The sequence below is a fragment of the Anomaloglossus baeobatrachus genome, chromosome 1 (assembly GCF_048569485.1).
Source record: "Anomaloglossus baeobatrachus isolate aAnoBae1 chromosome 1, aAnoBae1.hap1, whole genome shotgun sequence".
NCBI classification, from domain to species: domain Eukaryota; kingdom Metazoa; phylum Chordata; class Amphibia; order Anura; family Aromobatidae; genus Anomaloglossus; species Anomaloglossus baeobatrachus.
This window is the reverse complement of record NC_134353.1, coordinates 522,196,456-522,216,393: the sequence shown is the minus strand read 5'-3', so window position 1 is coordinate 522,216,393 and position 19,938 is coordinate 522,196,456. Positions and strand designations below refer to the sequence as shown.

Below are 19,938 nucleotides of genomic sequence, written 5' to 3'. Positions count from 1 at the left end.
TTATTAAACCTTTAACACTTGTTCAGAATGATTTTGTTAGAGTGACACTTTAAGATATTTTTTTGGATAAAGGCCGCTTGACACGCTGCGACATTTCTCAAGCGATCTCGTTGGGGTCACGGAATTGGTGACACACATCCGGTCGCTTTAGGGATGCCGTTGCATGTGACACCTATGAGCGATTTTGCATCGTCGCAAAAACGTGCAAAATCGCTCATCGGTGACATGGGGGTCCATTCTCGAATATGGTTGCTGCTGCAGTAATGATGTAGTTCGTTGCTCCTGGGGCAGCACACATCGCTCCGTGTGACACCGCAGGAACGAGGAACCTCTCCTTACCTGCGACCCGCCCGCAATGCAGAAGAAAGGAGGTGGGTGGGATGTTCGTCCCGCTCATCTCCGCCCCTCCACTTCTATTGGGCGGCGGTTCAGTAACGCTGCTGTGACGTCGCTGTGACGCTGAACGAACTGCCCCCTTAGAAAGCAGGCGGTTTGCCGGTCACAGCGACGTTGCTAGTCAGGTAAGTAGTGTGACGGGTCCGCACGATGTTGTGCGCCACGGGCAGCAATTTGACCGTGTCGCACAACCGATGGGGGCGGATACCCACGCTAGCGATATCGGTCACAATATCGCAGCGTATAAAGCGGCCTTAAGCCTAGAAAATATGCAACCCCTTGAGTGTTGTTGGCCTGTGGCATTTGATATTTCCTGTCAAACTACGCTTCAGGTTACTTGCTGCAGTCCGATAACCATAGTTATTAGGATTACTCATATTTTAGTTACAAGAAATAGTATAACATGCAATTATTTTTTTGAGAAATTTGTAGCCTGTAATTGATCTTACTATATCAAATCTTCTTACAGCTGTTTGCCAGTCCCCTTGCTTAAATGGAGGTAGATGTGTAAGACCAAACAGATGTAACTGCCCACCAAGCTGGACAGGGCCTGACTGTTCTAGGTAAGTCCTGTCACAATTACCATATGCTGCAGTGTATGGTAGTGATCATTATAGTAAGGTGTGATTTAAGGCTAAGGACACACGGGCATTTAGAATCGGATGTGAGAGCATCGGATGTGTTATGCTAATGGTTTACGTCTCCCTCTCTGCTGGAGTGTAAGCCAAGTGTCATACCGTGATGCTATCCTCCACAGAGGACAGGGAGGGACTAATCTCCCTATCTCCTTCATTGCCAGCTGATGCAATTATTGCACTGCACTTCGGTGTAATGCGAGTGCAGTGTGATGTTTCTCTCGCACCCATAGAATTGTATGGTTGCCAGTGAAAACAAATCGGATTCTACCCACAACATGCTGCGATTGTTTGCTCGGTCCAATTAGGGCTGAGAAAAAAAATCGCACATGGAAGCGACCCCATCTGAGTGGAATGCGAGTTTCTTTTTTTTATCCCATTCCACTCACCACCTTTTGCTTGCCATGTGTCCTTACTCTAAAAGCAACCTTTCACCTTGCACATGCATTTAATCTGTGGCCAGCATGGTATAGAGAAGGAGAAGCTGAGCAGAATGATGGTTAGGTTTGTTAGAAAGGTTCAATATAACTTGCAATTTTTCCATTGAAATCTCTAGTGTTTGTATTCATGAGTTTAATGGGCAGTCCTACTCAGTGATTGACAGCTATCTCAGCATACACATTCATATAGGGAAGACTGTCAATCATTTACTAGGACTGCCTACTGGACTAATAGAAATACAAACACAAGGGATTTCAATGATTAAAATACAAGTTACACTGAAATTTTTTCAACAAAATGGTATATTGATCTAATTAGCATCTCTTGTTCTAGAACATCTTGCCTACAAATTACATATTTTCAACACAACAGGTTCCTTTAACTCATTCACAACATTTGACATAAATTTACATCATGGTTTGGAAGGGATTGCCGTAAAATAACGTAAATTTACATCATTGCAATCATGCGGGAACAGGAGTTTGTAGTAAGTTATAGCTGAGCTGAGCCAGGGATTTTGACTATGCTGCCACTGGCTGTTTACCTCCCTATATGTTGTGATCAACTGCTATGGGATCTCTTTCATATCTGCTCAGAAACTTTAGAGACTTGCCTCAGTTCTTTAGTCAGGCTTGTGTGCCAGGGTTGCCTGTTGATTGTGCAGGTTATGGTATGCATGAGGGGGTGGAAAAAGCGAGAGCTGTAGTTATTGTGGTGTTATATACAGGAGCAGCATTATATAAGGAAGCTATGTCTTTGAGAGGGAGAAGGGACACAGAGAGTGAATGTAAATCAAGGTGTCTAAGATATCTACAAGAGTGTGTAAGTTTGTAGAGTGCAAATTGAGTTGTAGGTGAGGGGAAGGAAGAGAATGTAAGTAGGTTGTGATCAGGCAATGGAAGAGGTGAGGTACAGAGGTTAGATAGGGAACAGAAGCGGGTGAAGATGTGGTCCAGAGACTGGCCATCTTTGTGAGCAGCTGTGGAAAACCATTGAATGAGGCCAAGGGAGATAGTGAGTATTAAGTTTAGAGACAGCTGAGTGGGAAGTGTAATTTGGGATGTTAAAGTCACCCATGATGACAGTGTGAAGCAATATACATGGTATTGCTGAAAACATCATCTTGTCCCTCAAAAAACAAGCTATAAAATAAAAATATAAAATAGAAAAAGCTGTAGCTCTACGAATACAGCAGTGCATAAACTATTTTTTTTCTATAAAATTATTTTTGTGTAAAAGAAAAGCAAAAAATAAATGTGGTATTGCAGTATTCATGCTGACCCAAAGAACAAAGCTGTCATCACTTTTATTACAAGACGAACAACATAATAACGAAATAATAAAAATCCTGAATTGCTATTTCTCCTTGATTCTGCCTCACAAAAACTGGAATAGATAGCGATTAAAAAATACTATGTGGCCCAAAGTGGTAGTAAACTTCAACTCATCCAGAAAAAGCATGCCCTACCATGACTCTGTCAGCAGTAAAATAAAAAAAACTATAGCCTTCAAAATTTGGTGATACAAGAAAAGCTTTTTTAAAAAAAGTGTTTTTTAGTGTGATACTAGCAAAACCTAAAAAAAATATATAAATCTGGTATTGCTGTAATAGTACTGGCCTGAGGAGTAAAGCTACCGTATTACTTATTACCACAAGGTGAACAGTTTAAAAAATAATAAAATAAAAGCCAATTCTTCAACTGTTATTGATTTGTTCATTCTGCGCCCCAAGGACTGCAGTAACGTTCAGCTTCCAATTATCCTGCGCTCTTTGCTGAGCTCTAACATTGGAGTTTATGTGATTCAGACAAAATCCCCAATGGAAAATTCACTGTAGTGATGCACACGGAGTGACTTTGAACTCTGGCCTGTGGTCCAGTGGTGTCCATCTTTTTACTCATCTCTTTAGGCATGCACAAAAGTGCAGTCAACAACAGTTTTTTTGCACCTTAGAAAGGATGATGTCATGGACTTGCATCAGTGGCAGATTGTGGTGACATGCTGTGGGTCAGAGTCTCACTTTGTTTTGTGGTGCTCTGCCGATTAAATGAAATTCCCTTTCCTTTGGGGAGGAGAGGGTTAATGCCAGCTTTCCTTCCAGCAACTCCTGGGCAGACTATTCTGGTCTGGACCACGCCTTGGTCCTATAAATGCCCTCAACATCCACCAGAGGGTGCCGGTTATTTCCTTTCATCATTTGGAGACTTGGCCAGGAGGAGGACGGAGCTGTAGGGATTCTCTCGTTCTGTTGTGCTTTGAGCTGCAGCATATGTGTTGTTGCAGCACTTTCAGGTGTGTCTGGTTCTTGTATGGTGGTTTCCCAGTTGTCTGCTTCCATCCCCCTTCTTATGTTGTTTTCTCTTTGTGCACTTGTAGAGGCTCCTTTGTGTGTGGTTGCCATGTGTACGAGTGGTAGCTGTTTATGTTGTAACCCCAATGAGACTATTTTTGTTGGTGAAGATTTTCTTCTGTTCTTGTCCACTCCCCCCAGGGGGTGGGTTGTGGAGGGGGGGCTCTAACATCTGGTACAAGAACTGGAGATAGGGTTTAGGGTGGTAACCTGGACCTTCCTACCATCGAGGGTACTTCGAGGGTTAGGGTGAGCAGGGGCCCCAGCTTTAGGGCCAATATAGGCTCCCCTGGGTTCACTGTAGTCACAACCCTGACAGATCACACAAATGAACAGAGATCAAATGGAGTCTGAAGTAATTCTGCTACCTCATTAGTGAACAACCAAAAGAGGAAAAAAAAGCAAACAACGAATAATTGGTAAAGAAATTGTGTAATATTTTATTTAGTTACAAAAAACAAGTATTACAGTGCTGGTAACAAGAGAAAGGACACAACACATAATAAAACAAAAAATCTAAAACCAGCAGTGGAATCTATAAGTGATCTTTTGTTAATGCAACCCGCAAACAGTGTTTGATAATGACCATCGAAAAAGCAAAAAAGCCTACTCAGTTATAATAAGAAAAAGCAAAAAAGCCAACTTACAATTTATGGTGTCACCGGAGTCTGTATCTTAAGCTTTGGATGTTCGCTCGAATAGAATTGGGAGCTCACCACACCAAAGGAAATGAGGTAAATGGAAATAAGGAGAAATCCAGCGAATGACCTAAAGAGAATAGCCTTGAAGAATTAATTTATTTAATCCATATGGAAATCTGTGAGACAGTAGTATGGCATGATCTGGGGTACTGCAAGCATGAGATGGCGTCTTACAGCCAATCTTGTGCACCAAAATTCAAATAGTGCACCTTCCCTGCTAAACCCTGCCTTGTGCCCAAACCCTTTTCCACCACATATGTAGTATACCTGTACTCAGGAAAAATTACACAATAAATTGTATATTACTTTTTTCTCCTGTTACCCTATGTGAAAATTAATAATTTGAGGTCAAAGAGAACCTGTCAGCAGGATTTAGCACTATAAGGGTGCGCTCACATGAGCGAGAAAATCTCGCATTGCACTCTGATCAATGTTAGTGAATGAGGTCTCAGAGCAGTTAGTCAGCTTTTCTCGCATCCAGAATCTGGATGCGAGAAAAGTAGCAGCATGCTGTGATTTTCTGCTATAGCCATATCACTTGCACCTATTCAAGTCTATGGATCTGAGAGAAACATCGGACTGCACTCGGATGTTATCCCAGTGAAGTGCAATATACGCACAGGCTAACAATGGAGGAGATGAAGAGATTAACCTCTCCCTCTCCTCCGCAGCGCCCGCTCTTAGCTTCGCAGCTGTGACCCGATTGCAGGATTGTGTCACAGTCGCATGACACTCAGCTCATGCTCGCAGCAGAGCCTGAGTCGGGGGTCATTGGCATATCGCATCCGATGCTATTGCACCGGATGCCATACGCTCGTATGAGTCCAGCCTAAAGTAAATAAATGGACATAATGGTGCTGTGATGCTGATTGAATGAATACCTGAAGTAAAGGAATCAAATCTTTGGTTGATGAATAATCTTTCTCTAACGTTTTTATGATGATGTCATCCGTGCATCCGGGCGGGACTTGGGGGTAGAGTGTTCTTCTTCCTCTCTGCCCCTCCACCTGCCACCTCTGTTTCTTTTACAGGTCACTGATAATTTAGTGATGTGCCTCCTTTTTTAAATTATGCACCTTCCCCACCATGATTGCGTTGGGCAGTGTATGTACAGTGTGACGCTACGGGCGATTTGCAGATCTTCAATTAAATGGCGCCGAATGTGGCGCATACACAGACTGAGATATCAGATAATATCCTCCTCATTAAGGCAAAATATTTATCTGACCATGTGCCGCATTCGGCGCCATTTGTTTGAAGACAGTCTGTAGAATCAAACTGCTCATGATCTTCAATAAAATGGCACCGGATGGTGAGCATGCGCATATCTAATTACTGATGAGATTCTATGTGGATAGAAGAGGGAGGAAGGAGTGGAGATCTGTCTCTAGCTCCTCCCTATGCCTCTAGCTCCTCCCTTCATCATAGTATCTCATCAGTAACAACCATGTCCTATCTCATTAAATGAAGAAGCTTCACTGAATACAGATTTTACCTCAAAATTGAGAATTTTGATAATTACTGATCAATTCTGAAAGAGAAAGATGCAAATTCTCTGATAAAATAGATCACCAGAAACAGCAAATACCTCCAATTGGAAATGAAGTATAGTTTTCATGAAGTGGCAGTTAGTTGCTAGTGGTCATAACCATGGATACCTAAGCTGCAATGCCCTGCACATGTGATAAGAGCTATAGCTATATAAGGAAAACTATACTATATTTCTATTTGCAGGTATTTGTTAATATTATTAATATTACACCTACTATATATTAAGAAAGGATTTTGGAGATGGGAATACCCCTTTAAGCCCCATAATTGAAAAGGTACTGTGTATTTTAGTGATGCTCTCTAACTCACGAAGCTGGGAAAATCACTTTAAATTATATTTAACCAACCTTTTAAAATTACATAAAATATAAAATCTACTGAGTGTTTTAGATAAAACACTAGTGATGGGAGAACGCAAACTGTAAAGTTTGGGGTCAGCACCAGACACCACCCTGGTGCATGTGTTTGGGTTCGACCACCAAGATAATAAAAAAAAATGGAAAATACAGGAGAATTATATTTACCGAGTTTCCATATGGCTGTCATACTGCTTCTGGGTCTGCTCATTAAACCTTATGAATATGCACTGTTTCCCCCATATACCCTTGTGTTGATGCAGATTTCACACCAAATCTGCATCTCCTGGAATAAAAACACATCAAAACTGCATCACGTCTTTTGGTGCATTTTCCAGCCAGGTAATGCAGATGTACTGCAACCAAATACTCAACGTGTGCACATAGTCTCAGCCGGTAATACAGCATTGAGTTCACCTCAGGTAAGTTCATAGACTTCACCTGAGGTGAGTTCACCTGAGGTCACAAACTGGGGTACCGTGGGAACAGCCAGATGTGACCTCAGTTGAACTCATTGACGTCACAGCTCCGGCTGTGTGTCCCTGAACCCACAGTGCGCCGTCACATTTTCCAATGTGACGGCGCACTGGGACCGCAAATGTAGCAGGGCCAGGATCGTTATGGGACATTATGGTGTGGATTACGTTGGACCTGCAGGGTTGTTTTGATGGTTAATAAATTGGAGAAAGATGGGGTTTTTTTTTGCTTTGTTTTTTAAATGTTTAAATTATTTGTGCTTATTTTTTTACTTACATGATTAGTAATGGAGGGGTCTCATAGACTCCTCTCCATTACAAACCTCGGGCTTTATGACAGCTGTGATTTTTATGACAAATCAAAGCTGTCATTAACCCCTTTTATTACCTCGATTGCCACTGCTCCATGGCAATCAGGATGAGCTGGATTAGCGCCAGGATTGGTGTATCTAATGGATGAGAGCCAACTCTGGGGTGGATAGGGGCTACTATTTTTAGGTTTGGGAGGGCCCAAAAACCATGGGCTTCCCCAGCCTGAGAATTCCAGCCCCAAGCTGCCTGCTTAATCTTGGCTGGGTATCAAAATTGGGAGGGGACATATTCTGTTTTTCTTAAAATGATTTATTTAAATATTTTAAGAAAAACAGATTGGGGTCACTCATATTTTGATACAAAGCCAAGATAATGCACACAGCTGGGGTCTGCAGCCTCCAGTTGTCTGCTTTGTCTGTCCTGGGTATCAATATACCAGGAGCCCTATGCCATTTTTTCCAATTATTTATTTTTACTCTCCTCTCTGTGGTTCCAGATAACTAGTATTAGGGCAACCAATTACAGACATCGGTACGCCAGCAGTTTGACGTCAACTAATCCCAGCTCTATCAGAGAGGGTGGGTGGGGTAAGCAGTGCATATTTATTAAAAAATGTAAAAAAAAAAAAAACAAAAATACATGAGAGCCCTCCTGTTTTGATACACAGCCAAGATGATGAACACAGCTTGGGCTGCAACCTCTAGCTATCTGCTTTATCTGCTGGGTATCAAAATATGGAGGACCCTGCTCATTTAATGAGCGGACCCGGAAACAGTGTGACAGCCGTGTGGAGAGTTGTTAAGTATAATTGTCCTGCTTTAATCCGCATTTAGCTTCCTTTTGCAGCCCCTTTGCCCTTATTAACACCATTTTACAACACACAAGTTCGGGTTCCCATAGACTTATATGGAGTTCGGGGTCTGGGCTCAAGTTCTTGTTTAAGTCTGGTCCCGAACCCGAATTTTTTTGAATTTTTTTTAACTTGGGCTGCACTCAGCAAATCCAAACATCTGCTGGTTCGCCCATCTCTAATAAACTCAACGCAACCCTAGAATAGCTTCTAGAGAATGTATGCACAATCGGGATTACCAAGCGAAATTTACACATTTAAACTGCTTTGATAAGGAAACTCTGTACTATCTCGTTTCTTGAATACACTCTATAAATTAGTTACAGAATGAGCACTTGGTATGATCTGGTCTGTATCCCACCACCCTGTTTTGATTTCTCCTTGTGTGAACTTGTCTTGTTTCTCTATTTTCTGCACATAAAAAATAATTTCCATTTTACATGCTATTTTTTTTAGTTTTAAAATACAAGTCTTCAGTAGAAAAAAAGCAACAAAAAATACACAGCGTTTTTTTAAGACATAATTGAAGTTTTCATGAAAAGACATTCACTTTGCTTGAACCCTTAAATAGTATAGTGCACAAAAAAATACATTTATGCTATGTTGGAACATTTCCTAATTTAAAGATAATAGGAAATTTTAAATAGTTTGAGGTAAAAATATGGCTCAGGGGTGAGCAGTGATAGTTCTAGGCCTTTATGATGCCGGATTTACTCTGTGAAATAAGATTGCATCTGTGACACCCCTGGTTTAGTCAGGTTGTCACAGGGTACTTCATGCTCTTTATCTCCCAGTGCAGGACTAAACCCTCCATGGTTCTGGGTTCCCAACTTGCAGCGCTGCCTCCACCAGCATCTAAAAATCCTAATCACACCTCGCACCACACCCTGTCAAGTACACCAGTGGGCTGCTAAGCTGGAATAGGGCCGCCCACCTAGGTGTCAGGCAGGGAGGTGGGAGGTGACGAGTCAGAACAGTGGTAGCCCTCGAACAGTGAGGAGCTCGAGGAAGCTGGGATTTGGAGCTCCCAGAAGAAAATGGTGGTCTGGAACCAGAGGAGTCAGAGACCCAGTCGCGGGAGTTTGGGACTGGGTGCTGGCTTAGCTAAGGAGGACGGTCGTCAGCTGCAATCCAATAGTCGGTCTGGGGCTGAAAGCACGTCAAGGTACTGGACCCTAGGTCGGGAAAAAGCTTCAAGGAACTCGACATTTAACCTGCAGAGGACAGGGCCTTTATGGACTGTTCCCATGAAGCTCAGAGATTGGGGACACTAGCGTAACGAGGGGGATAGGACCTTCCAAGCAAAGCAGCCCACAGAAATCCAAAGCGTGAGTTCCTGAGAGCAAGCTCCTCTGCTACTCTTGGCAGGGAGCGGGGCCAGGAAAGCTCCAGGCTGACGGGCCAACTGAACACTCTAAAATATGGTGCCAGGAGGCAGGCCACAGACCACCAGGCAGTACTGCAGGGGACGGGACCCAGACGAGCTCCCCAAGAGGGCAGCAGCATCCAGAGACTTGGTTTACTACGATGTCAGCGTCTGCTTTCTTGCTGAGTGAGTACCTGATTAACCCCAGCTCCCAACCAGCCCTGCACTCACCCTGAACTGTCGCCAACCATTCAGAGTCACAGGGCCTTTCCCTACCCATGGAGGGTAACGTCATCTAGCTGACCCACTCCCCTGTAAATAACTCCCCATCACGTTTTGGAGTGACCCCGAGACCCCAGGTCCGGCGACCCTTGAGCCATGAGTAGTGACACCCGGATCCGAGCGGTTCGACCGCTGCTGAGGTGGCACACGTCTGAAACACATCACTTTGGTAGTTGAGGTATTTATAATAAATACAATGTCTGACAACTCAGGTTGTCACTGAATGGCTAAAATTGCATTCATGAAAGAAGTGTAAAAAAAAGTAATGTTCATGTTTTTTTCCTACAACCGGAAACCCAAAGGAATAAAATTGAGTGATTAAAAGACTGGTTAGAACTATAATTAGTTATAAATATTAGAGTTGGTGGAAATCAATGCTCACAACCTAGTTCATTGGTCACATCAGTAATTTGTGGATAATGAATGGAAATCATGGGAACCACCCCTTACCTGACAGATTTAGTTACATTTCTTTTTATAGGCCAACGTCATTGTTAATCAAAAGAAGAGCCGAGGATACCTTCAGGAAAAAGGTGTTTTTCACGTTTTCCAACCAGCAACCACAGACCACTACTGTGGCCGATGGACAAAGTTGTGTGACTTTAACCCCTTAACAACGGTCGACACGTGTATAAACAGCAGTCATTCAGGGGCCTTTTTCCTCAGTGCAGATTTTTAACAATGCTGAGGAATAAGTAACTAGCGCCATCCCATGGACGAAAATTCCATGGGTGACTGTTGTGTATGACAGCTGAAACCCACAGGCATTGGCCATGGCCGATTAACCCCTTAATCTCCGCTGTCAATCGCAACAAGGGGTTACAAGACCCCCTTTAGCAGTATCACCCCCCCAACTCCCAAAAATTCTCAGTACAACACAAGATGAACTCCATGAGAGGTCTATTTTTCTAAATGGGGAGACTTGTGGTAGGTTTATGTTATTTTGGTATGGCAGGGGCTCTGCAAATGTGACATGGGGTTCGCAATCTATTCCAGACAAAGTTGCACTCCAAACAACCTAATATGGTATTTCTTGGAGAGCCGAGATCACAATTTGCACATGTGCAGACTCTGGCGTCATTTTACTGAAGTCCTTCTCATCCATCTCTGAGAGATATATGGTACCTGTTGTGCATCTTAAGTACACCCCTCCTCTCAGCCCAGGGCTCACAGCATCGCCACATTTGAATTACAGCCATTTTCCTGTGACCCTGCTCCACCGCCCCCGTGTTCGCCCAGTAAGCTACATTCAATTTTTTTTTTTTTGGGGGGGAAGTGCATCTTATAATCCAAAAATTAAGGTAACTAACTTTCCCTTTTGAGCCCTGCCATATGCCCAAACAGCAGTTTTTGATCATATATAGGGTATCATCATGCAGAAGAGAAATTGTGTAACAATTTCTCCTATTATCTGTTGTGAAATATACAAATTTGTGGAAAAAGCAACATTTTCAAGAAAAAAATTAAAATTCCAAAACGACAACCTAATTGTGACGGGAGTGTACAACAGAGCAAAGGATGGACGAGGCCGAGGGACGATCCAACAGGTTTATTCACAAGGACACTGGAACAGCACACGATAAGTCCACGTAAAACAGATTCGGGGGCCCTTCCCGACAATCCTCGGACCGGATAACAAAGTAATCGTCCTTACAGTAGTCCAAAGAGTTCCACACAATCCCACGGGCCACTGATCTCCAGTCTGTAACTGTCCATACACCGGCTCTAGGATGCAGCCTCTGCTATTCCCTCCCAGAGGATCAATCTTCTTTCTTCAAGTTTCACACAGACTGACTGAATCTACCAGGTAAGCAGAGTTTACACTAGTTGGGCTCTAGGCCCACCTCCCCCTATTCCCAGGGATGGAAGTGCCTCAAGAGGATATAACCTTGCATTTTAGGGGGTGATTACCTACAACAATAGAAATGTACACAGAAGTAGTTCAAATAAGACAATGAACCCAGCTTGAAATAGGAATCTGTACAGCAAGATACACCTCCCCCAAGGAAATACATGAATTACAACTAATACAACCAGGAAAATATACATATCATGACATAGTATCACAGCATATACAGTGAGAGGGTAAATTACATCTTCACAATCCCTCCCCCTCCCAACTTGTGTACGTACTAGGGACCTCTACAGGTCACTGGTTAAGTACACACAGGCAGAGCGTTACTTACATGTGGCTTCATGCAGCCACGAATTGGCATCGTAGCTCTCCCACATCATTGCCCAGGAGAACAGCTGCAGGCAGACCACCCATCACCCCAACTACACATCGCCTGACCCCAAAACCAAAGTTCAGATCCACAGTGGCTGTGGGAATAGTCCTCCATTGTCCACCAGCCAGTTCAATAACAATCCCAGGTCCTCTATGGATTGCCTCAGGCCGAACCACTCGGGGATCAGCCAGTGTGAGGAAAGCACCCGAGTCACAAAATCCAACAAGTCTCTGTCCATCCAGCACAACCTCCTGCAAGTGCTTACCTCGATGAGCAGAAGTCGTCATAACTGCGGGTCGCACCCCGTAAACTCCTGGTGGTGCAACATGGGGGGCTGAGTCACTAGGCCAGTCCTCACATAACGGTGCCACATCTTCCTCCATGGCACTGGGCTGTAAATAATTAACAATCCGATTGGGTGCAGGATCAGTCCTCATTTGAACAGCTGGGCAGGAGACTTGCCGATGCCCTGGCTGTCCACATTGATAGCATCTGAGCTGGGTCTCCCTCCATCCAAGGCGTCCTCTTGGGTAAGGGGTAGGGGAACTTGGAGGCCGGCTCCCACCTGAAGGTGCTGTAGGGGTTTGAGGATGATTCCTCCATGGCCTGGCTGGGCATGAGGCCTGCAAATGCCCGGGATGCCTACAAACATAACACCTGCGCTCTGTTACTTCCTCTCCCCGGCGTATTCCAGAAAGTGCAGTAGAAGCAACTGGAGGCACATTAACACGGGTATCAACATGTGGTGGCTTAGAGGAACGGGGAACAATGGGGACAGAATAACTGGGGGCATCCGGTGTTGTGGAGCTGTTAGGCGTCTCTCCATCCTCCAACAGAACCCTCCACTGAGGCTTGATGGTGAGAGCCTCATCAGCGAGAGCAGCAGCTTCCTCCACTGTCGCTGGTTTTCTCTCACGCACCCATTCCCGGATCTCAGCGGGGCACTGGGCAAAGAATTGTTCTTTTAGGATGACCTGCAGGAAGGTCTCCCAAGATAAGGCCTCCTCTGCCTCCAGCCAGCGATTACATATTTGTTTGAGTCTATGAGCATATATCTTAAAAGACACTTCCCCATCACAGGCTAAAGCACGGAACTGAGTCCTGTAAGTGTCTGGGGTCACAGCATAATGTTCTAGAATAGTCTGTTTAATATCCGCATACTCACAGTTCCACCGAGGGTCCATAGCTCTATAGGCTTCAGCAGCTCCCCCCTCTAGGAGCCCAACTAGATGCCGGACACGCTCCCTGTCCGGGACTTCCATTAATCGACACTGATGCTCAAAGTCCTGGAAGAAGCCCTCAATGTCGCCTGCAGCCTCATTAAACGGCTTAAAGTCTTTGCGGGACACCCTGGGAAGTTCCCTCATGATGGGTGCTGGGGTTACAGTCTGTCTGGAACCTCTCGCGGCTTCCACAGCGAGCTCCTTATCCAGCAGTGCCATCTCCTCCATCCTGCGCTCCTTCTCTTTAGCTCCACGCATGGCCTCCCTCTTATCTTCTATGGTGGCCTCATCTCCAAGCAGTGCCATCTCCTCCTTGTACCACACAACCCATTGACTTTTTTGGGTATTCACCTCCGGCTGCCGTCTTTCTTCCGTTTGCTGTGAGGATCCTTCCTCCACGTCATTTTGCGAACAGACTCCTTCTAGCGCCTCAATCAGCTGCTCCTTGGAGAGTCCTTTGAAACGAACTCCTACTTCACGGGCCTTTGATTGCAGGCTCCCCAAAGTCCAGGTCTTGTACTCTGCAGTGCTGGTTTCTGATGTTGAGCCATTGTCCTCCATTCCTTCTGCTCTGATCCCAGCGCTGCCAACCAGTTTGTGACGGGAGTGTACAACAGAGCAAAGGATGGACGAGGCCGAGGGACGATCCAACAGGTTTATTCACAAGGACACTGGAACAGCACACGATAAGTCCACGTAAAACAGATTCGGGGGCCCTTCCCGACAATCCTCGGACCGGATAACAAAGTAATCGTCCTTACAGTAGTCCAAAGAGTTCCACACAATCCCACGGGCCACTGATCTCCAGTCTGTAACTGTCCATACACCGGCTCTAGGATGCAGCCTCTGCTATTCCCTCCCAGAGGATCAATCTTCTTTCTTCAAGTTTCACACAGACTGACTGAATCTACCAGGTAAGCAGAGTTTACACTAGTTGGGCTCTAGGCCCACCTCCCCCTACTCCCAGGGATGGAAGTGCCTCAAGAGGATATAACCTTGCATTTTAGGGGGTGATTACCTACAACAATAGAAATGTACACAGAAGTAGTTCAAATAAGACAATGAACCCAGCTTGAAATAGGAATCTGTACAGCAAGATACACCTCCCCAAGGAAATACATGAATTACAACTAATACAACCAGGAAAATATACATATCATGACATAGTATCACAGCATATACAGTGAGAGGGTAAATTACATCTTCACACTAATATTATCAAATTCGGTGTAGTACCTATGGGTTCAGAATGCTCTCTATACCTCTGGATGAAATCCTTGAGGGGTGTAGTTTCCATACTGGGGGTCACTTATGGGGGTATTCTGCAGTTTACGTACCTTAGGGGCCCTGCACATTCAACATACACTGTGTGCAGAATTATTAGGCAAATGAGTATTTTGATCACGTGATACTTTTTATACATGTTGTCCTACTCCAAGCTGTATAGGCTTGAGAGCCAACTACCAATTGAGTAAATTAAGTGATGTGCATCTCTGTAATGAGGAGGGGTGTGGTGTAATGACATCAACACCCTATATAATTTGTGCTTAATTATTAGGCAACTTCCTTTCCTTTGACAAAATGGGTCAGAAGAGAGATTTGACGGGCTCTGAAAAGTCCAAAATTGGGAGATGTCTTGCAGAGGGATGCAGCAGTCTTGAAATTGCCAAACTTTTGAAACGTGATAACTGAACAATCAAGCGTTTCATGGCAAATAGCCAACAGGGTCGCAAGAAGCGTGTTGGGCAAAAAAGGCGCAAAATAACTGCTCATGAGTTGAGGGAAATCAAGGGTGAAGCTGCCCAGATGCCATTTTCCACCAGTTTGGCCACATTTCAGAGCTGCAACATTACTGGAGTATCAAAAAGCACAAAGTGTGCCATACTCAGGGACATGGCCAAGGTAAGGAAGGCTGAAAAATGACCACCTTTGAACAAGAAACATAAGATAAAACGTCAAGACTGGGCCAAGAAATATCTTAAGACTGATTTTTTTCAAAGGTTTTATGGACCGATGAAATGAGAGTGACTCTTGATGGGCCAGATGGATGGGCTAGAGACTGGATCAGTAAAGGGCAGAGAGCTCCACTCCGACTGAGACGCCAGCAAGGTGGAGGTGGGGTACTGGTATGGGCTGGTATCTTCAAAGATGAACTTGTGGGACATTTTCGGGTTGAGGATAGAGTGAAGCTCAGCTCGCAGACCTACTGCCAGTTTCTGGAAGACAACTTCTTCAAGCAGTGATACAGGAAGAAATCGTTATCATTCAAGAAAAACATGATTTTCATGCAGGACAAAGCTCCATCCCATGCATCCAACTACTCCACAGCATGGCTGGCCAGTACAGGTCTAAAAGATAAAAAAATAATGGCCCCCTTGTTCACCTGATCTGAACCCCATAGAGATCCTGTGGTCCCTCACAAAATGTGAGATCTACAGGGAGGGAAAACAGTACACCTCTCAGAACAGTGTCTGGGAGGCTGTGGTGGCTGCTGCACGCAATGTTGATCGTAAACAGTTCAAGCAACTGACAGAATCTATGGATGGTAGGCTGTTGAGTGTCATCATAAAGAAAGGTGGCTATATCGGTCACTAATTTTTGGGGGGTTTTGTTTTTGCATGTCAGAAATGTTTATTTCTAAATTTTTTGCAGTTATATATGTTTACCTGGTGAAAATAAACAAGTGAGATGGGATATATCTGGTTTTTATTAAGTTGCCAAATAATTCTGCACAGTAATAGTTACCTGCACAAACAGATATCCTCCTAAGATAGCCAAATCTAAAAAAACCCACTGCAACTTCCAAAAATATTAAGCTTTGATATTTATGAGTCTTTTGGGTTGATTGAGAACATAGTTGTTGATCAATAATAAAAAAAATCCTCTAAAATACAACTTGCCCAATAATTCTGCACACGGTGTAGTTCACGCAATCTACTTCAGCCAAATTTGTGTTACAAACATCAAATGTCGCTACTTCCCTTCCAAGCCCTTCTGTTTGTCTAAACAGAGGTTTCTGACCACAAGTTGGGTATCGGTGTGTTAATAAGAAATTGGGTAACAAATTGTGGGGTCCATTTTGTCATGCTATTACTGCAAAAGTAGAAAATTGGAGGTAAAACAACATTTTAGAGGTGAAGTTTATTTTTTTATTCCATATTGCATTAATTCCTGTTTAGCACCTGAAGGGTTAACAAATTTACTCACAGCAGTTTTGAAGAATTTGAGGTGTGAGGTTTTTAAAATGGTAACATTTTATAACACAATACATAGGTCTCTGAACGTCCATTTAAATCTGAATAGGTCCCTAAAGAAAGAGGTTTTGTAAATTTCTTGAATAATGAGAAATTGCTGTTAAAATTTTAACCTATCGGATATATGGGAAATGCTATTTATGAATTATATTGTGTTACATACCTCTTTGGTTTAAGGGTATAAAATTGAGTCATATTATCAACATATATTTACCTCTAACATGAAGTACAATATATCACGATAAAACAATCTCCAAATCACCAAATCCGTTGAAGCATTCCAGCGTTATTACAAAATAAAGTGACACTGGTCAGATTTCCAAAACTTGACCTGATTATTTAGGTCATAATTGGCTTGGTCACTAAAGGTTTAAGTAACATAGTTTGATAATAGCAATCTGCTAATGCTTTACTTCCAGTTTTGCATCATCTCTGAGCTTTTGAGCTTTATTTTATACAATTCTTTCCATCTGTTCTATTTACCTTTCAAATATAATTTCTGTTTCCATTATTTATGGTTTTTAAGACCTTTGCTTATTGTCATGTAATAGAAATCTTTATTGATAACTCCCAGAACATAATAATCTGTCTTGCTCATGTAGTGGACACATCAATGCACGGCTGATTACAAGACTCAGTTCATAAAACTGTGATACTATGCATAGAGATGAGTGGACTCCTTAGAGTTCACGTTCTGCAGGTTTAGCCAGACTTTCGATAAAGTTCAGTTTGGAACTTGGACGGGACCTGGACCCCATTGGAAGCCACTGATCAGCTCTCCACCCACGTACAGCCAGCAATAAATAGAGCACTTCCGGGAGAGGGAGGGTGGGATTTTTTCTTTTATTTTTTTGAAACACACTACATCTCATACTGTTGTTTTAACCTCTAATGCAAGCCATTCAGACATTCCTAACGTCTTGCACTGGGCTGAGCACCGAGCATACGCAAGCACAACTATGCTCACTGGAGTGGTTAGCATACGTAAAGCACCTGAACACTGATTTTTTTTTTTTTTTAAATGTCCATGTTCAGTGCAAAACTGAACTTCACTGTTCGAGTTTGATTGTTTCTAGTCAAGAGCCATGCATCTTTGTGTCCAACCTCATGTTGATCCCATTAAATTTCACTTATAATAAAATTGGCATGAAGCTGTGGAGAGGGTTAAGTACAGAAAGTCAGATTAGCTATTTTATTGACATATGCAAATCCTATAACCAGTGTGACATAATTTCCAATTTTTATTCACAATGTCCTTTAGATAGGCAGGCAGCGAGATATATACAAGATGAGCTATTCTTTCTGTGTGCTTTCATTTCTTTTAGAATGTGATCTGTGTTTCCTTTTGATGTGCCACATCTGCCGTTTTAATCACATCCTAACTGTTTTCCTTTTTTTTTGTTTCTTTCAGAAAACGAAAGAATGGGTTTTCTCCTTTTTAGTGGTAAATTGGATTTGTTGCACAAAAGAGAACCCATTTCATGCAGGATCTAATCTGGAGTGCATTTTAATTCAAATTTGAATGCCATAATGTGATATATTTTCTTATGCTTGTGGATGTTTTTTTTAAAGTTCTGTATTTTCATACGCAAATGTATATTAATAATATGCTGCTGATGGTTGAATGTTATTTGAATAAGGATATTGTATATACTTTCTCAACGTTTACTTAAATACTGCGACTAAATGGATTTTCCTGCCTAAGGTGATTGTATGGGATATACTTGTGAGGGCAGATAATTACCAGAAAAACAATGGAAAAAGCAGACTTTGCTAAAGTTTATATATCCTTTTGTTGCATTATGTTAATTGGATTTAAGATTCAGCACAAAAATCAGATTATTTTTGTTTGTTGTTCAATTGTGTTGTGAATTACTCATAAAAGCAAAGCTAACAATACATTTTATAATAAAATGAAAACTATTATTGGTCTGTTTATTTTATCTATCTATCTATCTATCTATCGAGAGAAAAGTAATGAACATGTCACTAATTTTCTAAGTAAATTTACTTGTAATGGTGTTATTGATATGAATATCTAACCACATGTTGTTAACATCCTATTCAATTCTAACAGTCAAATAAATTAAACCAGAGATATCCATAATATAAGTGTAATGATGAGAAAGTACACAGGGAAAAAGAATTGAACACATACAGAAAGAGCGGTACAAAAATCCATGGAAAGTGATGACACCGGCTAAAATCTATTAGTGTTTTGAAAGCAATCCTGCCACTTAGTGAAAAATATCAGCTGGTTCAACTCATGGTCTACAAAAAGGTGTCTCATTACCAAGGTGCCATGCAAAAAACATCTCATGAAGGGTAAAACGAGCGAGCTGTCTCAAGACCTTTGCAAAAAAACCACACTGATGGCATAGTTACAGAAGAGTTCTAAACTACTGAACTTCCCAGTGAGCACTGTTGGTGCCATAATCCAGATTTCTCCTGATTGGAGGCCAAAAGTCACTGCATATCACCCCCAAAACAGTGTGCCAAAAGTGAAGTTTGGAGATGGGAACAATGTGGTGTGGGAGGGGCTGCTTTTCAGCATACAGCACTGGCAAACATATAATTGGAGGAAGGATGAATCTGACAAATCTACTGAGACATTCTTTATTAAAATCTGCTGTCATCTACTAAAATGTTGAAAATGAAATGAGGGTGGATATTTCAACAAGACAATGATCTCAAACACCCAGCCAAGGAAACTCTCGATTGGTTTCAGAGAAAGAAAATACAGCTGCTAAAATGGCCCAGCCAATCACGTAACCTGAAGCCAGTTAAACATTTGTGGAAAGAACTAAAGCTCAGTGTTTATAGAAGGGGCCCACAAACCTTTCAGGATTTGAAACATGTTTGTGTAGCAGAATGGGCCAAAATCACATCTGAGCAATGCACACAACTACTTTCTTCATACAGAAGGGATCTTGAAGCTGTCATCTTCAACAATGACTTTTGTATGAAGTACTAATTTCCTATGTCATTTCTCTTTACTACATATCACTAAATGTATGGACATCTATGTCTTGATTTCTTTACCTTGTAGATTGGATGGGTTATTATTGATATTTGGCTGGAAATTCATGTCAATAGCACCTTTAAAAATATATTTACTTAGAAAATTGGTGACTTATTCAATATTTATTTCACCCACTGAACATATCTTATAATATATGAAATATTAATCTTTACAAAAAAACTGTCTTACTAATCCCACCTATTGGAGTGAGCAACCCTATAAGTTGGTGTCATACTCTTTAATAAGTTTTGCAACATGACTAAGAGTCTATTAACACTGACTGAATGGCTGCGCTAAATAATCAGTAATTTTTTACTAATCGGCAGACGTAGTATAATCTGTTTATACTGGCAGAAAAAATTAAACGGTGTACAATAATAAATTATAGTACATACATTCCAAGCTGAATTAACTTCTAAGATCCCAGTTGGCTCTCTGACTACTGCATAATCATAATCCCATGACTCCCACCATGGGCAGTTTCCAGAGCAGTTC

General features: G+C 42.4%; 1 protein-coding gene across 1 annotated transcript in view; it reads left to right on the top strand.

Annotated features, from left to right (window-relative positions):
* SVEP1 (sushi, von Willebrand factor type A, EGF and pentraxin domain containing 1) overlaps window positions 1-18,314 on the top strand; it is a 570,842-nt gene extending 552,528 nt beyond the window's left edge. The window contains exons 49-50 of the mRNA XM_075316174.1: window positions 866-959; window positions 17,833-18,314. Coding sequence (XP_075172289.1) covers window positions 866-959; window positions 17,833-17,863 — 125 coding nt within the window. The 3' untranslated portion in view covers window positions 17,864-18,314. The remainder of the gene's footprint in view (window positions 1-865; window positions 960-17,832) is intronic.
* Window positions 18,315-19,938: the final 1,624 nt, after the last annotated feature.